General features: G+C 39.1%; 1 protein-coding gene across 3 annotated transcripts; it reads left to right on the forward strand.

Moving 5' to 3' along the window:
• The first annotated feature begins 962 nt into the window (after positions 1 to 962).
• Positions 963 to 21,897, forward strand: LOC134868306 (growth hormone receptor-like). Of its 3 annotated transcripts, XM_063889345.1 has the most exons (13): positions 963 to 1,202; positions 5,523 to 5,613; positions 11,455 to 11,590; positions 12,807 to 12,973; positions 13,233 to 13,405; positions 13,522 to 13,666; positions 14,713 to 14,848; positions 14,993 to 15,171; positions 15,877 to 16,055; positions 16,157 to 16,301; positions 17,235 to 17,328; positions 18,971 to 19,040; positions 19,612 to 21,897. In XM_063889345.1, the coding sequence occupies exons 2-13, from the start codon at positions 5,532 to 5,534 to the stop codon at positions 20,464 to 20,466; spliced, it is 2,361 nt and encodes a 786-aa protein (XP_063745415.1). In that variant the 5' UTR covers positions 963 to 1,202; positions 5,523 to 5,531; the 3' UTR covers positions 20,467 to 21,897. The 3 variants fall into 3 exon arrangements, with proteins under 3 accessions (XP_063745415.1, XP_063745413.1, XP_063745414.1); XM_063889343.1 differs by lacking the exon at positions 963 to 1,202 and having other exon boundaries at positions 5,508 to 5,613; XM_063889344.1 differs by lacking the exon at positions 963 to 1,202 and having other exon boundaries at positions 5,508 to 5,613; positions 17,238 to 17,328.
• The last annotated feature ends 123 nt before the right edge of the window (positions 21,898 to 22,020 follow it).

The raw sequence follows: 22,020 nt of genomic DNA on the forward strand, positions 1-22,020 counted from the left end.
TGGAAATTGTGTGGGTGGTCCACAGGCTGTCAAAAAGAGGTTGCTGACATGCGAGAACTCCTTTTACCAGACTAGAGCTGACCTGTAAAATGACTCCCAGGCTCTGGAATAACGCTCTAAAACTTTCAAGGAGCAGTTCCATAACATGTAAACAGACTACTTAGTAAAACCTTATATTATTTTAGGTTATTCCCTGCATTGTTCCTCCCTTCCATTTTGGGCACATGGAACTAGGAACTTGTACTTTACAATAGAAGCTCACATCCTCATCCAAGTTACATACACTATGAAATACAAGTAAAAGAAGAAGTACTTTGAACATTGAGAGACTGTAATTCCTGCACTCATTTTCACAAAGACACAATACAATGTACAATAGTGAACTATTTGTTAGCATACCTTACCTTTCTACTACATTTATCTCACATCAGTGACTTTGAAAATTAAGATAATCAATACAAAAAGTATATATATATATATATATATATATACTTTTTTATTGTCAAATGGGCTTTTTACCCTGTATTATTACTACACAAAAAACATTAAAAAACATATAGATACAACAAAAATATGATAATATTAATGATAAAACTAATAAATAATAATAATAATAATAATAATAATAATAATAATAATAATAATAATAATAATAATAATAGAACAAACACAAAATAGAAATATATTATTAAATATAGAAACAGAAATAGACAGATAGTAATAGTGTATACAATCATTCGTAATTTAGTAAATTATAGCTAAAATAGGTGATAATATTTTTTAAACTTTAATATTTTTTGCATTTACAACTGAATTACATTTCCCCTCATTTTATTTCAATTATTGAACAATCTGAAATGTTTCCTGGCGATCTGCTGGGAGTTCCCCTGCAGTACACAGACACCACCAGCAGAGGGCTTTCTATGTGTCTCGGGGACAACGAGCTGGCTGCTACAGCTGCAAAAACACACACGCACACACACACACACACGCACGCATACGGGGAGAGTGAACAGGCGTTTCTTCGACCACCCTGCATGGAGCTCGGTTTCCCGGTTGGTTTTCTAGAGAGTGTCGGCGCGCTGTTCAGAGGGATTGTAGACTTCGTTTGTGAGTGAGATTTGGAAATGGTGTTCCCGGTTTTTCAAGACCTCATGTGGGAGCTGTAGGACAGGGAGCAGACCGCTGTCCACTTCACCACAGTGAGTTACTTCATGTTTGTTTTGCGTGTCCGTGTGTTTACGCTGCTGCATGCAAGACCGACAGTCTCACACACCCAGACAGTGGATACTTCGTTATGTGTCGTATGGTATAGTGTCCGAGCATTTGAATCTACATATTCCTTCATTAATCTTAGAGAGCACTGTGAAAAGCAACCCACCCTGTGATAACAAACGGACTAAACTGCTACTTCTGTGGAGAAACATCTATATTTCTATATTTGAGTTTATTATAAAAATAGACTTTAATGTTTCAAGTGGATCTGACCTTTAACATTAACTTCTATACAAAAAAAAGTGAATTTAAATCTCTTTTTTTGAATTACTACTGATATATCAAATAGCGGATTTAACCCTCTGAGACCTGCAATAGGACATTTCCGTTTTTGTATATTCTTGTGTTTTTTTTCTTATATATTATAATTTTTTACAGTATAATTAAGTTTTATACATCCCATAAATCAGTACAACCTCAGGTAATGTTAATGTGTCACTATAATAGAGGATATTTGCCCTTAAAAGAAACCAAATCTAAAACGGAGCATGACTTTTTAACTCATTTTTGGTTTGTAATCTCTCATGCAGTGTTCAAACTTTCTTTATAATGTATTTTATATATGTCAATTATATGTGCAAATACATAAATAAGGTGTAGTCTATAGATGGTAAAGCATGGAAAGTAATAAGTATAATTAAGTATCCCCGGGGTTAGAAAGTTTCGTTTGGAGGGACTTGTGTAACCTTAGTATGTCGCAATATTTAAGGAATTTGTTTATTTTCCTAGAAGGAAGAATATTTACCAAGGAAGCATTCACTAATTACTGAAGTGGTTGCTCACAATAAAGCTATTGTCAAAAGTAAGATTATTATTTGTGTTACTTTTCAATCATTCACTAATTTGCTCTTTTCTTTGTCTCATGAATATCTTTAGTAGGAAATAAGGAAAAACCCGACATCAGAACATAGCTTTAAGCACATGGTTTTGCACAGTTAGGACTCTTGCTAACACATCATAAATCACAGTTTATAAGGTGCTAGTTTGTCAATAAAGCTGTGTGTACAGCTTGTTGTGCTGTCCCCATGTGGCCAAATAAACAATGACTTTGAAGTGACTCACTACTTCAGGTTGTACACTGACCTTCCTTTCAATTCTACATCAAAGTTCTTTCATGGAATCATGCAATCCCTAGGTAAATATTACATCAAAAACACTGCGACAAATGACTACCTAGATGTCATTTTAATGAGAGCATGTTTCATAATTTCTGTTATTTTAATTACACGTCCAATGCCATCATGCAGCAGGCTCCCAAAATAGTCATGACCGTTATGTTGTCAAGCCATCAGGGACAGTTTAGAACCGTATTTGCAAGAACAGAGAACAAGCTCAACATGGAATGTATTGCCTCGTTTGAGAACATGCATTATATTACGTGTGCTTGTCTTTCCAAGGCTAATCTAACGTAGATGGAGCCATTAGCCTTATATAATCTGTAAACCATCGTGACTGTATGCTCAAGAACTCTCGTGGTTGCAGTAGTTTAGCCAGTTTGTAAACACAACTGTTTATTATACCGTCAGTGTCTGTTTGCTTCTCTCAAAGGGGCCATATTCTGCTCATTTTTGGGTTCAAATTTGTATTTGTGCCTCTACTGGGACATGTCTCCATGCTTTAGTGTTCAGAAAGCTCTTTATGTTTCTCATACTGCCTGTGCTGCAGCACCTCTTTCCACCCTCTGTCTGAAACCAGAGCCCAGTCTGCTCTGATTGGTTAGCTGGCTGGCTCTGTTGTGATTGGTCAACCGCTTGGAGATGTCCAACCTCCTAGCCTATCGCATACAATGTGCTGGAGTACAAGCCAATAGAAGCACAAGCGTTATGTTGTGATGTCATTAGGATACAGAAGTAGAGTAGAAAGGAGTCTAAAGGAGGCGTTTCAGGCAACGGCGGGGGGGACAAAAACTGACATCCGCAGAAAAGTTTGGTCTCATTTTCAAGCAGAGCCTCTGCAGATGAATTCCATACCCAACACGCGATGAGCATGATATGAATATAACCCTATGTTTGTTATCTTCTCTGCTCTCATTGATATAATTCAGTTTCAACTCTTTTCTTGTTTGGAAGTAGAGAGCGAGACACACCTGAGGAGAATACTGTTTTCTGGTTTAATGAGTCATAAGTAGAGATAGAGAAAAACTAAATGTCCTCAATTAACCAGAAAGTTTTCCAAACTCCTGACCTTGAGTTTGTTTCTGGAGTCCACGCTTTGCTGTCCAGCTGTATACATGAGATGCTATCTGCAGCTAAAGGAGTTTAGTCTGTTCATGTGTCTTATCAGCGTGAGACATCCCAGAGTGTAAATGTGTATCTGTTATCAACATACCAAAAGTTGTTAACACAGAGTCAGAATGCTGTGACTATAGCAAAGTTTGTGTTGGTGGAAATTAATATTGTCCTTCTCTCACCTGGCCCGAGCGTTGGGAATATGCATAGTTATATATTCAGCCCTTCAGAGACAGGACACAACTTGATCAGCCTCGGGAGGTATGAGGAGATTAGGTTGCTTGATATGGAAATAAAAAAAGCATACAGTAGATAATAGCAGTGAATCATTAATATGTTGTATACATTTATAGTCCTGTACACATCAGAGTCAGAGCCTCCCTTCCTAGAATAGATTAGCATTCAATGAAAGAGTTGTATAAAAACATCGACAGCTCAATAAATCAGAATTATAATTCCTTTATTCATTCTGCAGCGGGGAAATGTAGGCAGCAGAAGTAGAGTGCAGATAAAAGGCAAACGGAGATTGGCATACTTGTATACAAATAAAAATATGACACCTTCATGTGAATCTGGCATAAAGACATTTTGTTCACAAGGTGGGGTCATGAACACGATACCTCAATGATCTTATCCACTCTCACGCATGCTCTACCTTCGAAAAACTGCTCAATGTCTCTGGCTGTTGACACAGATGTTAATGCTGTGAGGTCATTTTATGGCCAGCAATAAAACAGGTTTTATGTTTAAATCGAAATCCGAAAAACGACGCTGCTATTTTTCGGAGTAAGGTCTCCAAATGTTTTTGAAGCTGGTTGGAATGATAAATACCAGGTGATTCCTAACCACAAATTCACAGAGGGTTGAAGAGCGTTGCCTCACAAGATGAAAATAACATGAAGCCCGTATGAATCCGTACCAAAGGCTCAGTAAACAAGATCCAAACAAGGTCCAAAATGTAGTAGGGATGGATTCATATTCTAAATAGGACCCTCCTCCCCATTGTTGGATAAGTGTTGTTTTATTTCAAGTTACAAGGAAAAAGACGTGAATTGTTCGAGAGGTCTCTGTACGTGTTCTTGCTCGTGCTGAAAAAGTTCTATTGAAACTGGAAAAGGATTCAGAGAGAGCACAATTCAACTTACTAAACAATCTGGTGATCATTTTTCTAGATGAACCAGAGAAATGCCATTTTGCAATAAAAAAAATTGAAAAAACTGCAACGAATCACTTGTTGACGAATCATTGCAGACTTAAGTTAAGGTTCAAGGCTGTGGCACAGTGGGATAGTGCACTGATCTACAGGTAAGGGGACTCGAGGGAGAGTAGGTTCGAGTTCCACTGCATGTCGTTGTGTCCCATGGCAAGACACTTTGTCCCAAGTTGCTCCTGTGGGGATTGTCCACAGTATGGAGAGTATGTAAGTCGCTTTGGACAAGAAACATGTAATGTGATGTAAAAGTTCTGAATACTTTACCATAGTTCATATGTGCTATAAATTATAAGTGAAAGTTTCAGTGTCCTGAAAATAATGTCATTTGAAGTGTAAAAACCGAGAGCAGCTGTTCCAGTGTCATTAATTCCAATAATGTTGATGAAAATATCAATGAAGGCCATTTTCTTCACATGTAGCACCACAACTGTACATAGTGTACTCCTTATAAGACACAAATGGGGTTCATTAAGTTCCTGTCCTAAGGAGTTCGTAAGTCAAGTATTTGCAAAGTTCCTCCAGCTGAATGTTAGGATATTGATACAGCTTACAGATAAGCTGATATGCATGCACGGGCGCCTGGTTTACAAACTGGAACATTAGGTCTATTTGTTGAATGCGTTTATCTAAAGCCCTCGACACTTCTGGAACGCCGTACAGTTTTATCATGGGTGTACACAACCTCTCATCTGAGAGAAGTTAAGGAGTGTATAATGGTGGTAGTGGGCTGGGCCTTCATTGGCTGTGTGGTGCAGCTGGGTGGACTGCACAGAGAAACTAACATACGCCACATGTTTTCTCCACAGCTCAACACCATGGCTGCCGTTCTCACCATGCTCCTCTTCTTCCTCCTTCACATCTCCACCACTTCAGCGCAGGAATACGCCTCTGAGCAAGGTATGTGTATGAATATTTATGAGAAGGTTAGAATTTTAAAGCATTTCTTGGCATTTTAACACATGATTGCATGATGCAGATTCAGAATAATTGCTATTTTATATCATATTTTGTGTTATTTTGGTTGAAACTTTTGTGATTGGCATTGATTTAGCTTTTTCTCCCCCTCACTTTTCTTCTCACGCTTTGACTTTTAATTATATTTGATGTAGTTGGTTTTAAATTAGAACTTTCACAACAAGATAATTAGACATCAGCCCAATTTTAAAGAGCCTTGAATAACACAAAAGATGTCCAGTTGCAATGTTACTGTGTGTTGCGTACTAATTTGGCATTCAAATGCATATGAAACGTGTTGCACAACAGAAAGCCCTCCACACAGAGCAAGAAGAGTTTCTAGTGAATTGGCTTCCCAGGAATTCTGGAGAGCAGAGAGTACTCCACTGTTGAACAATGGGAAGCTGTTTAGAGTGTCGGGGCCCCCCTTGTTTCTTCGTAACAGCCCGTCAGTGGCAATAAAAGACTGTATTTTTTGCGTAAATGGGTTGTATTTTACCCACAGACACAAACTGGGTCTGCATTGGCCATTCATGTCACACGGGGACATCCTGTGCTTGTCACGTTACGTAACACTTCAGCTTGGTGTTGACAGATGATGTGTGCCCCTCTAATCCTGTTCTCCTGCTATTTACTTTTATGCTGTTTTTGTTTTTACGCCTGTACGAACAAGTCAGCCGTGTTCTGACAGGCGTGTCATTTCCCCCCCGTAACGTAACAAGCAGGTGAAAGCTTTAAAGTTGCTGCCAAATTGTCCTTTGACCTCAATGGTGCCTCAGCTCTGCATAATGTTTTTAACAGACTCGGTCGCTAGTTTGCCAACTTCTAATACCCTCCAGATTTTCTGAACTGCTGCCTTCCATCTCAAAAGTTATTGACTTATGAAAACCAATCTGGTGACAATTTGCGGTGGATGGGAGTAACTACTACATGCGCAACGCAGAACAAATGATCTCACTATTATAAGAGACGTAATTATTTTTGCAGGCTAACTGCTATTAGCAGACAGAGGCTATTATGGCGGGTTAACACTTCATTTTCCTTTGCGTTCTTAGCTTAATTCATTGCAAGTGACATCCAATTACTTTTGCAGGGGAAAGAGTGCTAACGACTATAAAAACTGAATAGACAAAGTACCTAAAAATCTAAAAGTGGTATGGGAATTAGCCTGTCGTTGCGGCTAACCTACCTTCCACAGCTCCAATAATACACAGGTTGCAGCTAGCAACAACCCCTGCTGTTTTGATGATGGTAGCTTTAATTTATAGCTTTATTATATGCTTGATTATAACTCATTTGACGAGTTGGGTCTTACAGAATGATAGTTGTGCATTAGATCTTGGTTGAGTTACATTTGAGAAGCTAGCAAGTGAAGCCAATTTTGCCCCACTCTCTTGTAATGAAAGCACCATCTCAAGGAGTTGCTAAATATGACGAGAAGAGGTCCGAGCTTTCTGCTTCTCTGAGCTTCTCTTTAAAGGATCCACTTAAAACCCTTCTTGCAATGGTGGAACAACAAGTACAGGATGGTGAAGAGCTAGGGAAATCGTGCGCTATAGTATGGGATGTGCTCTGCGCTAGATAAAAATAAATAATTGTGCACTATCCCTTCATTTGTGAATCTCCTGCAAGTTAAGGCTACACATTGGCCTTTTAATGGTTATAGTCAAGCCAGTCTTGTTAAACCTTTGGCAAGGTTTCTCTCTAGGGTTTTCAATTTAGACACAACCACTTGGCAATCCAAATGCTGGATTTATCAAAGCTTAGGGATTGGATATTTCTTACTGGTGATCATCTCTTGTACTATTTTACGGGCGTTTCTATGCACTCTATCAGTCGTTTGCTATATCTACAGAAGAAAATGGCTAAGACTTTTAACAGATTGGACGCCGGAGATTTAATAAACCAAATTAAATAATCCCTTTAGTGGTCAACATGAGCCTTCCTCCCCACAACATGATTACCACTGTAGATCCAGGAATCAGAACATTGCTTCTTGAGGTGATGACGACGTCATATTGCCGCTCCCCATTACACATGCTTTTTATATTGTTAGACCTTGTTAGTTGGTTGGTAATAAAAGGTCCCCCAATTACAGTTGAAAGCATTGTAGCTATTAGCCATGGTAGGAAATAGCTTTTTCTGAATCCAGAGGATGAGGTCTTTCCTGCTGAGCGTGCACTGATTGATATCTGAAAATGTGATCTTCTAAATAACCGTTTGCCCTGTGTGCACACAGGAAGACATTAACGAAGGCTTGCCACCCTCACAGATGTTAATAGATGCTATAATGGAAAAAGAGATGATAAAAACTATCAGCTGTGTTCTGCCTCCATAACATACGGCATCTGCTGTATGAGTGAGTCCTTTTAAGGAGATTAATAGCTGCTATTTCCTGCTCCGCTCCAAATTGTTCCTGAAAAGGAAACGCATGGGGGCTTTTCAAAACAGATTGAGCGAGGATGTTTTTGTTTCACTCTGAAATAGCCTGTCGGCAGCACTTGGAGAGAATAATGCTGTAAACATGTTTACTCGGTGGCAGTTTACCTCAGCAAAGGGAATCCTGCAATGAAAATACAGTGTGAATTATTGTATATTTTCAATCCTGGAAATTGTTTGTGTGTGTTTTGTGGCTCTGATGGCTGTGTCCACAAAGCGCTTGACTCCTACCGCTCACATGTTTACTTGCACAAGGAGTGAACTCTGTCTCGCGGCTGTTGAGCAAACACAGCAGCACCCAAGCAGAAAATTGATGGTTAGAGAGCTGAGTTAGTTTGTTAAGGGGTGCTGGGTCATTTATAACTTGACATGGAACTACAGCAAAAATGAAAACCTCAACAATACTTGATTGATTGTTTGGTGTATCGACCAAACAACAGCTACCCCTAACCCTATCAGCTCGAATGAATTATACCAGGAAACTGCTGTGTGTGCGAAACCAAAAGTCAAGGTTGACCTAACCAAAGTCAACTTACTCTTGCCCTGTGCATAAGGTAATTAAATGATGTATGGTATGGTTCATAAAAAACCCCCATAAAATTACCCAAATTATGATCATTTTACTCAACCTCACCAAGTAGGGATGTGGCCTAAATCTAAATCTTTCTGAGACAAGACTTCTTCTTCCTATAATTATTTACAGTCCCATTAGCAAAGTGAGACTCAAGGCTGGGGATGCAATAAAGAGAGAAGCTCATTTTAACCTTTAAAAAACGTACAGATGGGTTCAGGGATTGCATTGCTTCTTTACCGTTTATTTAATGTCCTACTTCATTTCCGCCTATGATTCATGTGTGTTTAAGTGTTGATATTACAACGATAGTAAAAGGTATTGATACAATGTGCTTGATGATTGCATGCCATGTCTTTCTGTGAACATGTAGTCCAAATTTGGTGACATTTTGATTATTATTTCCAGAGATATAAGGGATAAGGTCAACCCTTCAGAGGAGCCTACATTTTCACTCTTCTCGGTTACGGGAAAGTTCCAAACATTAACACAAATAATCATTTTGCACTAAAATATTTGTATACAACCATCGGTTTCATAAAGAACACATAATATAGTAATGAAAAAACCTGGTTGTGCTTTGTTCTATTTCGGGTAGGGGTATATCAAGCCTTTTTTGGGGGGATTTGTTCCTCTACTATTCATACATGTACATCCAAAGCACAATCTAATGTGAAAGTACATAATGCTTCCAATACACACTTTTTTCTTCTGGTTGCCTATATATATATATATATATACTACATTTGTGTGTAGAAATGTGCTTATAGAGAACACAATTGATATGTGATACAGTACACTTTCTAGGAAATCATTTAGGAAACCATTTCCAGCTACAATCCTCAGATCTATATGTGTTTGACAAACGTGTAATATAAACTGTATGGCAGAAGTGGGATGTTTCCTATTGTCATACCATACATACTTCTAAATTGTAATACTGTAGTTACTATCACACCCAGAAACATGTTTAGTAAATCAATTTTAGACACACATGTGCACACACACAAACACATACATAAGTTACAACCCATGGTTGTTTGCTATCACGACGAGGTGAGTCCTAGCTCAGTGTCAAATACGAGGAAGAGTCGGGAATCTGGTAAACAGGTTATTTTTAACCTGTTCCTCCTTTTCCCTGAAGCACCCTAAGCGAGCCAGAGGTATTCATCGTCGCTCTGAGTGCTGCCTCTCAGCTGTGAAGGAGCCATCTTATTCTCAGCATGCAATGCGCTCGTGTGTCCTTACATGTGGATTTCAGCTGCTGCTGTCCCCAGAATCATTGATTACCAACCCCCACCGGTAATACAATCAGCAGCGTCGATGCTTAATGGAACATAAAAGAGCACGGTCAGCTATTTCTTTAAAGGGCCGGTTCACATATATTAGACCGACACCTTTACATTTAAGATTTTCAGTATTTTATAATTCTAATGATGTGGATGATGCTCATTTAAATTCATAGGAAAAAATATCATGTCTGTTTTTTTATTTCATACACCCTTCTTTCTTGTTAAAAACTTTGCCTATTTGTATTTGCATCAATCAACAGCATTCAAAAAAATTGTACTTGCAAATATATATTTACTCTATATTATGGCGGTCATGTAGAAATGTACCTATATGATTAAACGTGGGCAATAGATTTCGCAATAATGATATTTCCGTGATATCTACAGAAAATGAACAATACAACAATAATAATGTTTTCAATCAACTCTATTTTTAGCTTTGTATCTGTGCATTTTTTCTCTTTTTGGCATGTTAATAAACCATTAAAATTATGAGTGAAGGGAGAGGAAGAGTGTAAAGATTATACAATCAGAAAAACTACAAAATATTATTTCATGTGTTCTATTAACAACATATCGTAGTTGTGTATCGCCACATACCGTTATATTGCGACCCCCAACTCTACAAACTTAAAGAGGGCAGATTTTGCTCATTTTCAGGTTCATATTTGTATTTTGTTCCTCTCCTGGGACATGTCTCCATATTTAATGTTCAAAAAGATCTTTTCTCATTCTGCCTGTGCTGAAGCTCCTATTTCCATCCTCTGTGATTGGTCAACCGCTTGCAGATGTCGCGCCCCTTAGCCTTTCCTATACAATGTGTTGGAGCGCTAGCCAATAGAAGTAAAAGTGTTACTTAGGGATGTCACTATGTTACAGAATTAGACAAAGGAGTCAAATCGAGGTGTTTCAGGCAGGAGGGGGAGTGTGTGGGAAAGACACATTGAGATCATAGCCTGAAGATATGCAGAAAAAGCTTTATAACACAATGCAGGAAATGGGAAAACCCCCAAAAAGCATTATAGGGCCCCTTTTCTTTTTTTTGGCTGTGAGAGTGTGAATCCCCTACAGACGGGATTTGGGAGACCGCTTAGTGCGCTGCGGGAAAGCTGCAGGAACATGCTCTGTGAACACATGGTTTGAGTTTACACTGCTTGTAAAACTGAATCCAAGGAGTACTCTCTGTGCCTTTCTGTGAGTACACAGAAAGCAGATCGCTCATCCCACGACAGCCACAGCCCTGACCTCTCCCGCTGCAGCTTTCATTTGAAGAGCAGTAAAAGGATTTCCAGGAAAAAGCGGATTTTTGCCGTGTGGCTGGGATGCTCACAGGATTTAAGTAACAGCCACTATCCTCTCCCTGGAGCGCAGCGATGATTCATAACAGTTGCACCAGAGAAGAGAAAGCGTCATAAATCTTTACAGTTTGAAAATAATTTGGTGTGTGGTTATTTTTCTTTCCGTCCCTCTGTTCCCTTACAGTCCTCCCCAGGATAAACCCACATTTTACGGGCTGCGTCTCTGCCAACATGGAGACTTTCCGCTGCAGATGGAATGTCGGCACTTCCAAGAACCTTTCAGAACCAGGAGATCTCTGCTTATTCTACAAAAACACAGAGTAAGGAGAAACAGTGATCCCAGAAAAGGCTCCTTCTGTGAGTTTAAGCAAACCAAGGTCACACATTGAAAAATGGGAAAGACATCTGATAGAGCTTTGATCAAAGGCCTTTCAAACAATGTGCAATAAATAACACAAATACAAGAGTAAGCGTAATAAACCTACACATACATTTGTGTTCTTAGCATTGAATACAGTGAAATATATTTTCTAGTGCAGGTAAAAAAAGGATAGGAAGAAACGAAAAGAGATTAAAATGGATTGCATGTGAAGTAAGTACTGTGGAGATGACAAAAATTGCATGTAAGGGGTGTGAGTAGCATTGTAAACCACTAAAACCTCTACCTCCAAATGTTCTGGGTCAAGCATGGTCACTGCTTTTACTACTCGTATGTGCTTATCTGGAATACGGACCACCTGCTCACTCTGTTGACAAGGCAAAAGTCCAGTTCAGGTTTACACTTACGCTGCGATAAATCACTACATCTGACTCTTACCGAATATTAACCAGACATTTCCAAATGATTTATTCTATATTTTTCTAATTGTCAACAAATACCATGTGGATGTACCAAACAAACAAAAAAAAGAAGCCAGGTCCAAAAGTGAGTCAATCCCTTAGAGACCCATGTTTAATGCCCACATTTACAGCAGAAATAAACATGTTTGCTGTCTGTTACAAAAACAGGTTTTCGACTGTATAGCTTTAAGGTTATGCCAATTTCAATGACAGGTATGTTTAAATAGAAATGCATGAAAAAAAACACGTCATGAATACGAATATTTTACCCAAAGTCCCTCTAAGGTTGCTTGATTTTTGAGAATCTTTTCAAATGAACTGTCATTTTTTATGTATAAAACAACAACAGTGCTACTTGTAGGATAGAATCAAATTAAAGTTCCCATTTATGCATTATTTGGTTTCAACTGATATAAATGTTTGAATCAGGTTTTATGAGAGCCATGAGCTCTCCTCCACCCCTTCCCTTAGCCCAGAACTGTCCTCTTTGTTTGCAAGATATCTCGTTATCTAATTGGCAGACTGGAATTAGATGCTCCCCAGAGGATGCATACTTTTTCTTTTTATAATGCCATGACATTCCTTTGAGCATCGCCTTCAAAGCAGACTTCACATAAGCTCCTCTACTGGTCTTTCTGTAAAATGTTTTGGAACTGGCTTATGTATATTTCAAATGAAGTCTTCCGCTCCTTGCAGACAAGCTGAAGAGTGGAGGGAGTGCCCTCACTACAGCGCAGACAGGCCAAACGAGTGCTTTTTCAACGAGAACCACACATCCCTCTTGTTAAAATATGAAGTCCAACTGCGCTCGAGGGATCAAGACATCGTCTATGAGGAGAACCGCTTTGAACTTGAAGACATCTGTGAGTGTTCTGTACACCTGTCACGCCTGATTTATTTCACATTTTGTATTCCTATTCCTAGAAACATGGAGAAAATTGATGTTGACAATATGACTTGATGTATGAAGTGATAGAAAAAGCAAATTCAGAGAGTTTTCATAGTGATACTCCATGTTTTATGGAATGAATCCTCGTGTGCAAGCTGTACTTACACACAGTTTTGTTAAACAAGAGTCTTGTTCAGTTGCTGATAATAAAACTGTTATTTTTTGGCCTGAAGTGCGCCCAGATCCTCCAGTGGGTCTGAACTGGACTCTGCGAAATGTGACCGACACTGACTACCATATTATTCTGGGCTGGAAGCCGCCTCCGTCCTCAGTCATAATGACAGGATGGATATCGCTGCAGTACGAAGTCCAGTACCGCAACGCCATCTCTGACAAGTGGAAAGCGGTAGGTGCTCTGATATTGATTGATTGTGAATGTTTCTTAGATAATTAAAAGAGATAGATAAGTAATTGAGCTGTTCCACTGCTTTTGATGTTTGGACCTTGTTTTCTTCACCACAGCTCGACCTCGTTAGGAGTACACATCGCTCCATTTTCGGGCTTCAAACCAACGGCAATCATGAGATTCGTGTTCGGTGCAAAATGCTGTCTGGGAAACAGTTTGGGGAGTTCAGCGAGTCTGTGTTTGTGCACGTACCATCTAAAGGTAAACCCCTCACTGATTACGGCCTGAATGCAAAAAGCTTTTATAAAAGTTTGTACCAATTAAACCTGGGACGCTGCAGCTGGATGGCCTTGTCAGTGTGAATAAACCTTTCAGTATTCCTTCTACATGATTATCCTACAGCTCCCTCCTCCTTCTGCTGATCAGAATCACGAAATAACAGATGATTTATGTTCCAGTATTTAGCCGTATGATCATAGTTACACTGATCAGATTATACCGAGTGAACGTAAGCCTAAATACTCCTAAATATTTCAGAATTGTTCAATGAAGAGCCATTGTTCTTTTTGAAGATAGGTCCTTATGACAGTACAAACATATTTCCTGCCGCAAACAGTAGTAGAAGTAGGAGTCGATCCATTTTATAGAAGTACCTCCATTTCTTTAGCCAAAGATGGCAGCCAAAGCCGCTTAGTTGCTATCTCAAAAGTGTTATTTATTTTAAACAAAAACAGAATTGCATGAAGTAGCTTTTAGGAGATCATCATTGAGAATTTAACAAGACTGAGAATATTCAGACATGCTAGCAGCTATAGGCACTGTGTTCATTTCAGGTGCTAACATTCTAACATTTGTACACCTGTGGCGGATGGGAATGCTGTTAGTAAGTGTTTAGTCGTAAATTAAATATGGGGAGCTCTGATAATGATTACGGGACTCATGTAATTCACTGTGTACTCACTAGGTTAAACATTGAGACGTGTCCTTCTGGATTTGATTGGAATCTGTGCACAAAGCATTCAAAATACTCAATCTGCAAAATAATATAATGATTTAAAGGGATAGTTTGGATTATTGGAAGTATACGAGTTGGTATACTGTATACAGGTTGATAGTTCGGGGGTACCAGCAGGGGGTGTCACAGGGTATGACAAGCAGTTGGACCCAAACACAGAAACCAAAGGGAGGCATGGTTATGTATCCATACAGAACCACATTTCATTACAGCTGAAAATAAAGCATTGTTCATTTTTACATATTTAACATAATTAAATGTATTTTTATTTCTCTCCCTCTGTTCTCTGCAGTTCTCCCCGAGGTAAACCCACAGCTCACAGGCTGCGTGTCCAACAATATGGAGACTTTCCGCTGCAAATGGAATGCAGGCACTTCCAGAATTGTCTCAGAGCCGGGAAACCTCCGCTTATTCTACATTACCAAAAAGTAAGGAGGAAAACGTTGATAAGAGAACTATGCTCTTTCTGTGCGTTAGAGGAAATCGACGTCCAGATAAAAAAAAACTGACATTTTTTTCTTTGAAGATATTTAATATATTTTTCCAATAAATAATGTCTTCCCCTCTTGCAGACTCCCCCATGCTTCTCCTAAAGATTGGAGGGAGTGTCCTCACTACAGCACAGAAAGGCCCAACGAGTGCTTTTTCAACCAGAACCACACATCCGTCTGGTTGGATTACCGAGTCCAACTGCGCTCAAGGGATCAAGACATCCTATATGACGAGAACCGCTTCCAGCTTCAAGAAATCGGTGAGTGTATGATCAGATCCAGACAGGAAGTTGATAGAAAATAAAAACCCATGCAGGACTTTCCAATATTTCCAAATGTCCTTTAAATCAAAGGATTTGTTTGCAGCTTTTGTCCATATTCTCAGAGAAATAAATACCTTACGTTATATGAGGTATAGTGGTGACCTGCTCCATATGAAATCAACTGACCATTGCCCAAAAACCAGAGTTCTTTACTGTAAAATTGGCTTGGTTTTACAAGTAAATCTGTCTTTGGGCTGGTTGTTTGTAATCTATAAATGGAAAAAAATAATAATAATATTACATGTGCTCCCACAAAATTCTATAGATGTTTGTCCTCAAGGAAAGACAGATCTAGGTCAATGTGATTGATCTTGATCATTTGAAAATGGTGCGTGTTTATCCATTAACCGCTTTGAATATTGCATATTAACTGGATGTTGTGCTCATTCATCTGTAGTGTGTTACTGTTTCATTTCTCTGTGTATTGTTTATGAGTATAATGCCTATCTAAATAAGAATTTGACCTGGATATATATATATCGTAACATCTTATTTAAGACTAGTGGAAGGATACAGAAATTCTATGTTTTTCCCCAAAAGTTAGCATCCACCACCTATGTGTTGAGTGAATGGATTAGTTAAAAGAGAATCTTGTTGATAATACTTTGCTGATGATATCATTTCTCTTTCTTTGGCCTGCAGTGCAGCCGGATCCTCCAGTGAGCCTGAACTGGACTCTGCTTAATGTGAGCATGACCGGCAATAACTTTGACATCATGCTAAGATGGAAGCCGCCTCCGTCCGCCGACGTGACCATGGGATGGATGACGCTGCAGTACGAGGTCCAGTACCGCGACGCCAACTCTGACCAGTGGGAAGCGGTGGGTGTTTAAGTGTGTGAATTACAACAAAGAATGTACATCCTATGTACAGTTAACTTTAAAAATCTAACTATAGACCGATTGATCTACTTTTTGTACAGCTCGACCTCGTGAGGAGCATACATCGCTCCATTTTTGGGCTTCAAACCAACGCCAATCATGAGATGCGTGTCCGGTGCATGATGCTGGCTGGAAAAGAGTTTGGGGAGTTCAGCGATTCTGTAATCATACACGTACCATCCAAAGGTAAACACTCACTGAAAACAGGCTGAAAAAAATAGGGTTTTTCAACTTTATGGGTGTGAAGCTGCAGCTGAACGTGCGTGTCTCCGTGGATACACCTTTCAGTTTTCCGGCTCAGAGTTTATGTAACAGCTCCTCTTTTTCTGCTGAGGTACAGAATCACTGAAAGAAAAGTAGTTTATGTTCCAGTAGGTATCTTTGTGATCACCCACACACTGTGACCAACATTTACCTGCAGCTATACGTGAATCTAGACCCTGTTTATGCCTCAATATTGATACTATAAGACAGGCAGGAACACGCTATAATGCAGGTTATTCTAAAGAAACCTCATGACGCTCTGTGGTCAGTCTGGAGTCTGAATAAGCGCCCGAGTCATTTCGTTAAGCAGGGTCTGTCTCAAGGGCAGAGCTGTTACAGTAAGAGACAACGTTAAACTAGCAAAGTTATGGAAGTCAGTCATTTTAGGCTTTGACGATGTTATATATTACAGGTCACATATTATGCAAAATCCACTTTTTCATGTCTTTTGTACAGTATGTGTTCCCTCTGTGTAAAGAGACTCGAAAAGTTTATGGAAAGAGCATTCCCTCTCTTTTTGTCCTGATCCATTTATATAAAAGCCTGTCTGAACATGAGCTGATTTTTGCCACTTTGTGATGTCACAATGTTGTTTTGGGTTGTGCAACCATAAGCCGATAACCAGCCAAGGTAACCTCCTAGAGCACCATTGTGTTTTTTTAAACAGCTGCAGCTCATTAGCATTTAAAGCTACATACACAGAATCAGCACTTTTGGAACAGGGCTGAAACAGAGGGGTTTATGGGATGCTTCAATGCATGATCTGTATTTTGAACCAAAACACTTCAGTGTATATATCTGAGAGCTATAATATATTGTTGAAAAAGAGTGTAATAGAGGACCTTTCATTTTCAGCAGTGTCTGGATTCCCATTGCTGGCCTTGCTCATCTTCGGGGCCCTGTGTTTAGTCACCATCCTGATGTTGGTTATCATCTCCCAGCAGGAAAAGTAAGTATTCAGCAGTCAGGGTTTCTGTGTGGGAGCTGAGCAGCTGTGTGGGCTGTCAACCTTGATAGGCTCGCTATTCAAAAGTGTTGAACAGGGAGACGTTCTGTTTATGCGCTGCAATGTCTGAACTCAGTGTGTTTTTTTCCCCATTACTTTTTAAAAATGTTTTACTTGGATCAGTAATTATTTGCTACCCCATGATTCCCCATCCACACATACAACGTGACAGCAGTGATAATGATAATAACTCAATGGTAACAAATGGTAAAAATAGAAGGAAATAAAACTGACTCCACTCGAAGGAATGACCTCACTGGCAGAACCAAACAGAACAGACTTGATTTAATGAACAAGATCCCAGGCAAAGTTTATACAAAGACAAAAAGACATGCAGCCGTACACCAGAAACCCTTTTACAGATCATTGTATAAGGAACACATGATTTGTGTACGAACGGGGCAATTTGAGAGTCAGGATCATCATCCACAATACATATGTAGTTATTTATTTTAAAAACTTTACTATTTGCTGAGCAGATTTCTCCTAAATGACCATTACAAATATTTATGGCCTTTTTCTCATGATCTAAGCAACAATTCCTTGCCAGTATTTTCTTATTTATGTACTCTGGCATATATATTTTAATGTAAAAACTCAATTCAAACCTTTTAAATCTCAAAGTCCACTTTATTGTCAAAGTTTCCACATGTGTTATACATACAGAAAATTGAAATACTGTTTCTGGCAGTCCCACAGTGCAAATATAAACAAGAACATATAACATAAAAAGATAAGAGCCTAGAAAGAAAAAGGGGGGGGAGTAAAACGGGGTATACAAAGAAAACTAAGTACTATATACATATATTAGACACAATCAACACAGTTTAAAATCAATCAACACAAATCTAAAAATGAAGCAAGAAATTTGAACCCGGCTCCGTCCCGTGATCAAATGTCTGTTCTGGAAATGTATATTTACTAAGTTTGTGTAATTGATTTTCTACTAGATTAACCAAAAGCTAGCATTAAATGTTGGCTGTTCTAAACATGACATTTTAGAAAATTTGATACAAAACATAATTGGTTTAGCCAATTCCACTGATCATTCTAGATGCCAAAGATTTAGGTGCAGGAACTTCCACATGGCCTTGTTTTTTGGAAATATAACCATGCCTGTGCAATTTAGGGCCTGGTCAAAGTTCAAATGTTGCAAGAAAAGACTAGGACTTGCTTAAAATCTGTCTCAACTTTGAGCAGTGGAGATCTCGAGGTGTATGTTGAGGCTTTTGCAAATATTCTTTGTCTCACAATCGAGTGAACTTCCTAAAACAATAAAGATAAAACAAAGCCAGAGATTGCAAAACCTTTCTCCCGAGTGTTGATCAGTCAGGAGTAGAACATTTCCTGGAGATTGATATGATATGACACAAATAGGTAAGCTGTTAATCCAGGATGACACACAAAAGCTTTACTTCATGGATGTGCTCCAAAGCTTTGCTGTTTATTAGAGGGAAAAGGGAATTACTCCTCAATGCAACTAAAGATAAAGCCCTTTGAACACATATCAATGTCACAGATGGCTTATTTGATGTAAGTTTAAAGCTAGGTGTTACATTTGTCCTTTTGTTGTTACTTACCTAAGGTTGATGGTTATTCTGTTGCCTCCTGTTCCTGGACCCAAAATAAAAGGAATTGACCCTGAACTACTCAAGGTATTCAAATCTTTATTTGTCCTTAGCGCACTCTTTTGGTGAGATCTGTAACTTAACTGCTTGGGGTAAGTGTTATCCAACCCATAGAAAACTTTCTCAGTTGAGTTTTTGAGGTATTTTTTTAACAATCTTTTTATAACAAACAAGATCTTTTCACCTAAATGAACACTTCAACTTCAGCTCTTTTGGTCGCTAAATAACCCACTCAGCTATATATATGATGTTGCCAAGTCAATACATTTGAGGCCTGTCAAATTTTATATTAGAAAAGAATAATGTTTCATATTTTGATACAAAATACTTTATTTACAATGTGTCTTGGCTGCGAGATACCATGTATTTTTCAATTGTGTGCACGCACAAAATCGATACAAAAAAACCAACCTAAAAACAGACGAATCAGGAACCAGTTAGATTTTACAAAAGTAACGTGTACTTGTTGTAAGACACATGAAAACGAGTGTTGTTGTTATTATTTCGAACATTATTTAGAAGAACTGTCTTAACGGCAACACCGTTACCATACATGTAGTCTCTTGTGTGTACCAATTCTATTTTCATCATCTCTCAGAAGGGGAAGCTTAGGGAGCTGAGATCCATCCTGGGTGGCCCCCCTGATCTGAGGTCGGAGCTGTACAACAAAGACCCCTGGGTCGAGTTCATCGATCTGGACATCGAGGAGCAGAGTGACCGACTGACAGACCTGGACACGGACTGTCTCATGGAGCGCTCCCTGACCTCCAATTGCTCTCCCCTCTCCACAGGCTTCAGAGACGACGACTCGGGCCGGGCCAGCTGCTGCGATCCAGATCTCCCCTGCGAACTGGAGCCCTCACCATTCATTCCTCTTATCCCGAATATTACCGAAAGCAGCGATTCAGAAGAGACAAGCTTGCATGTCCCAAACCCCAACACCGGGGAGCATTGTTTTGCAGCACCAGGTAGAGAAGCGTTGTACACCCAAGTGAGTGAAGTGAGGTCATCCGGCAAGGTGCTGCTGTCGCCTGAGGACAAAACAGAGTTGGGGAAAAGCACGAGCAGAGACGGAGAGAAAGGAATCCTGTTGGAGAAAAAGAAAGAGTTGCAGCTCCTGGTGGTTAATCCAGATCATGGAGGGTACACTTCTGAGCTCAACGCTGGTAAAAGGAGCCCCAGAGTGTCCTCAGGAGACATGGGTAAACCCTTCCAAACAGCAGGGGACTCAAGTTCAACCTCGTCCCTGTCGCCTTACCACGAATCAGATACCACCACCTTGTCCCCCCTCCCCCCTGCTCCCGTGTACACCATGGTGGAGTGCGTTAACAGGCAGAACAGCCTCTTACTCACGCCAAACTCGACACCTAACCCCCAGCTCATAATCCCAAAAATCATGCCGACACCAGGCGGCTATCTTACCCCTGAACTTTTGGGAAGCGTAACACCATAGAGCAACTGTGACGTGTTCAAAGTTTCATCTAAATCAATGGAAGGCAGAGATAGCTTGGGAAACTGCTTTGATATTGACGATTGGCGGTCCCAAGAGTATTGGATTTCAGGAAAAAACAGTTGGTGGGCGGATTCTGTTTCTGTCCTGCCTTCACCTCTGACCTCCTGTTGCTTCCTCTGATAGCTGAAACTGATTAGTTGGAAGTTTGGTATGAGGAAGGAAGAGAACATAACAGTATGCTTTACTGCAGGTGTGGAAATGACAAAGGGAAACTCTATCCTTTATTTGCAGTAGTGTTTTGTCCTGTTGATGAAAGTCCAATATTCACCGACAGAAAAACATCTGACTCTTTAGTAGCTAATTGTTCCACTGTCTTCACAACATGCATGATTTTCTTCATTGTTTGATTTTGGCGCTTAGCCCAAACACTCTAATATGGAGCTGCAGAGCGACCCATGACTGCATTTTCAACTGTGTATTAAAAAATAAATTACGCTAAAAAAACACTTGGGTAAATTTAGGCAAAATAGGGTTTTTGTTGGGTTGGAAAAAAAAGAAACATGAACAAGTATTCTCTTGCATTTTAAATTACCAACGCAAATTAAAATATGTAACCTGTGGACTCGTGTCGAAATAATGTGTTAGTTTGACCCATTTACCCCACACAAACATCAAGCTGATTTCCGAAACATATTTGTTATACTTTGGTTCATAAATATGTAAAAATATGTTTCTTTTGAAAGTCAGTTTCATTGTTGTGGGTTTTGCAAAGTTGGTGTTAGTTCATTTTGGTTTTGTCAATGCCAGTCCCACTTTTGACATCATTAGTATTCATTTCATTCAATGTTGATATGAAAATTTGGGGAAAAAGAATATGAATAATTTGACTTTTCTATGCTTTAGTCCTATCATAGCTATTGTACAAATCAAAAGCTTTCTTTGAGATACAATGAGTTCATGTGGAATTACTCTGTGACATGTCATGTGCCATATCTTTATGAATCCAACTATTTTGTGGTTTGTCATTGTTTTCATTCCTTTCAATAAATGTCACAATTATATATTTCTTAACACTAAAACATATTGGGGTTGAGATATCTGGCGACACTAGACCTGTTAATGTGTGACTCATCAAATGAACCATAATATATATTAGATGCTTATTACTTTAATGTCATTACATCTATTTATTTTCTTACCCGTGAAATGTTTTCAGGGCTGACAGTCAAAATAGAATTTGGGTTTTAAGCTCAATCAGTATTTCTTTTTCAGTGCATGAACTATAAAGGTTTGTATTCTCAGTTGGTGTCTGGCTGAAAGCGCATTTAACGCAAATTATAAGTTAGGGCTACATGGTCATCCGTGTAATATTTTTACAGGTATTGCTTTTTAACTGTTCAATGTGTTATAAATAAATAAAGTTATACTTTTGCCATTTGTCTGTCTTAATATCAGTGCACAGGCGACTGTATAATTTGACACTTATGTAATAAATGGCTAGGTATAATCTTATGTAAAGTGCTCTTAGAACAACATGTTTTTGTTGGTTCCAAT

The sequence above is a fragment of the Eleginops maclovinus genome, chromosome 8, assembly GCF_036324505.1.
Source record: "Eleginops maclovinus isolate JMC-PN-2008 ecotype Puerto Natales chromosome 8, JC_Emac_rtc_rv5, whole genome shotgun sequence".
Taxonomy (NCBI): Eukaryota; Metazoa; Chordata; class Actinopteri; order Perciformes; family Eleginopidae; genus Eleginops; species Eleginops maclovinus.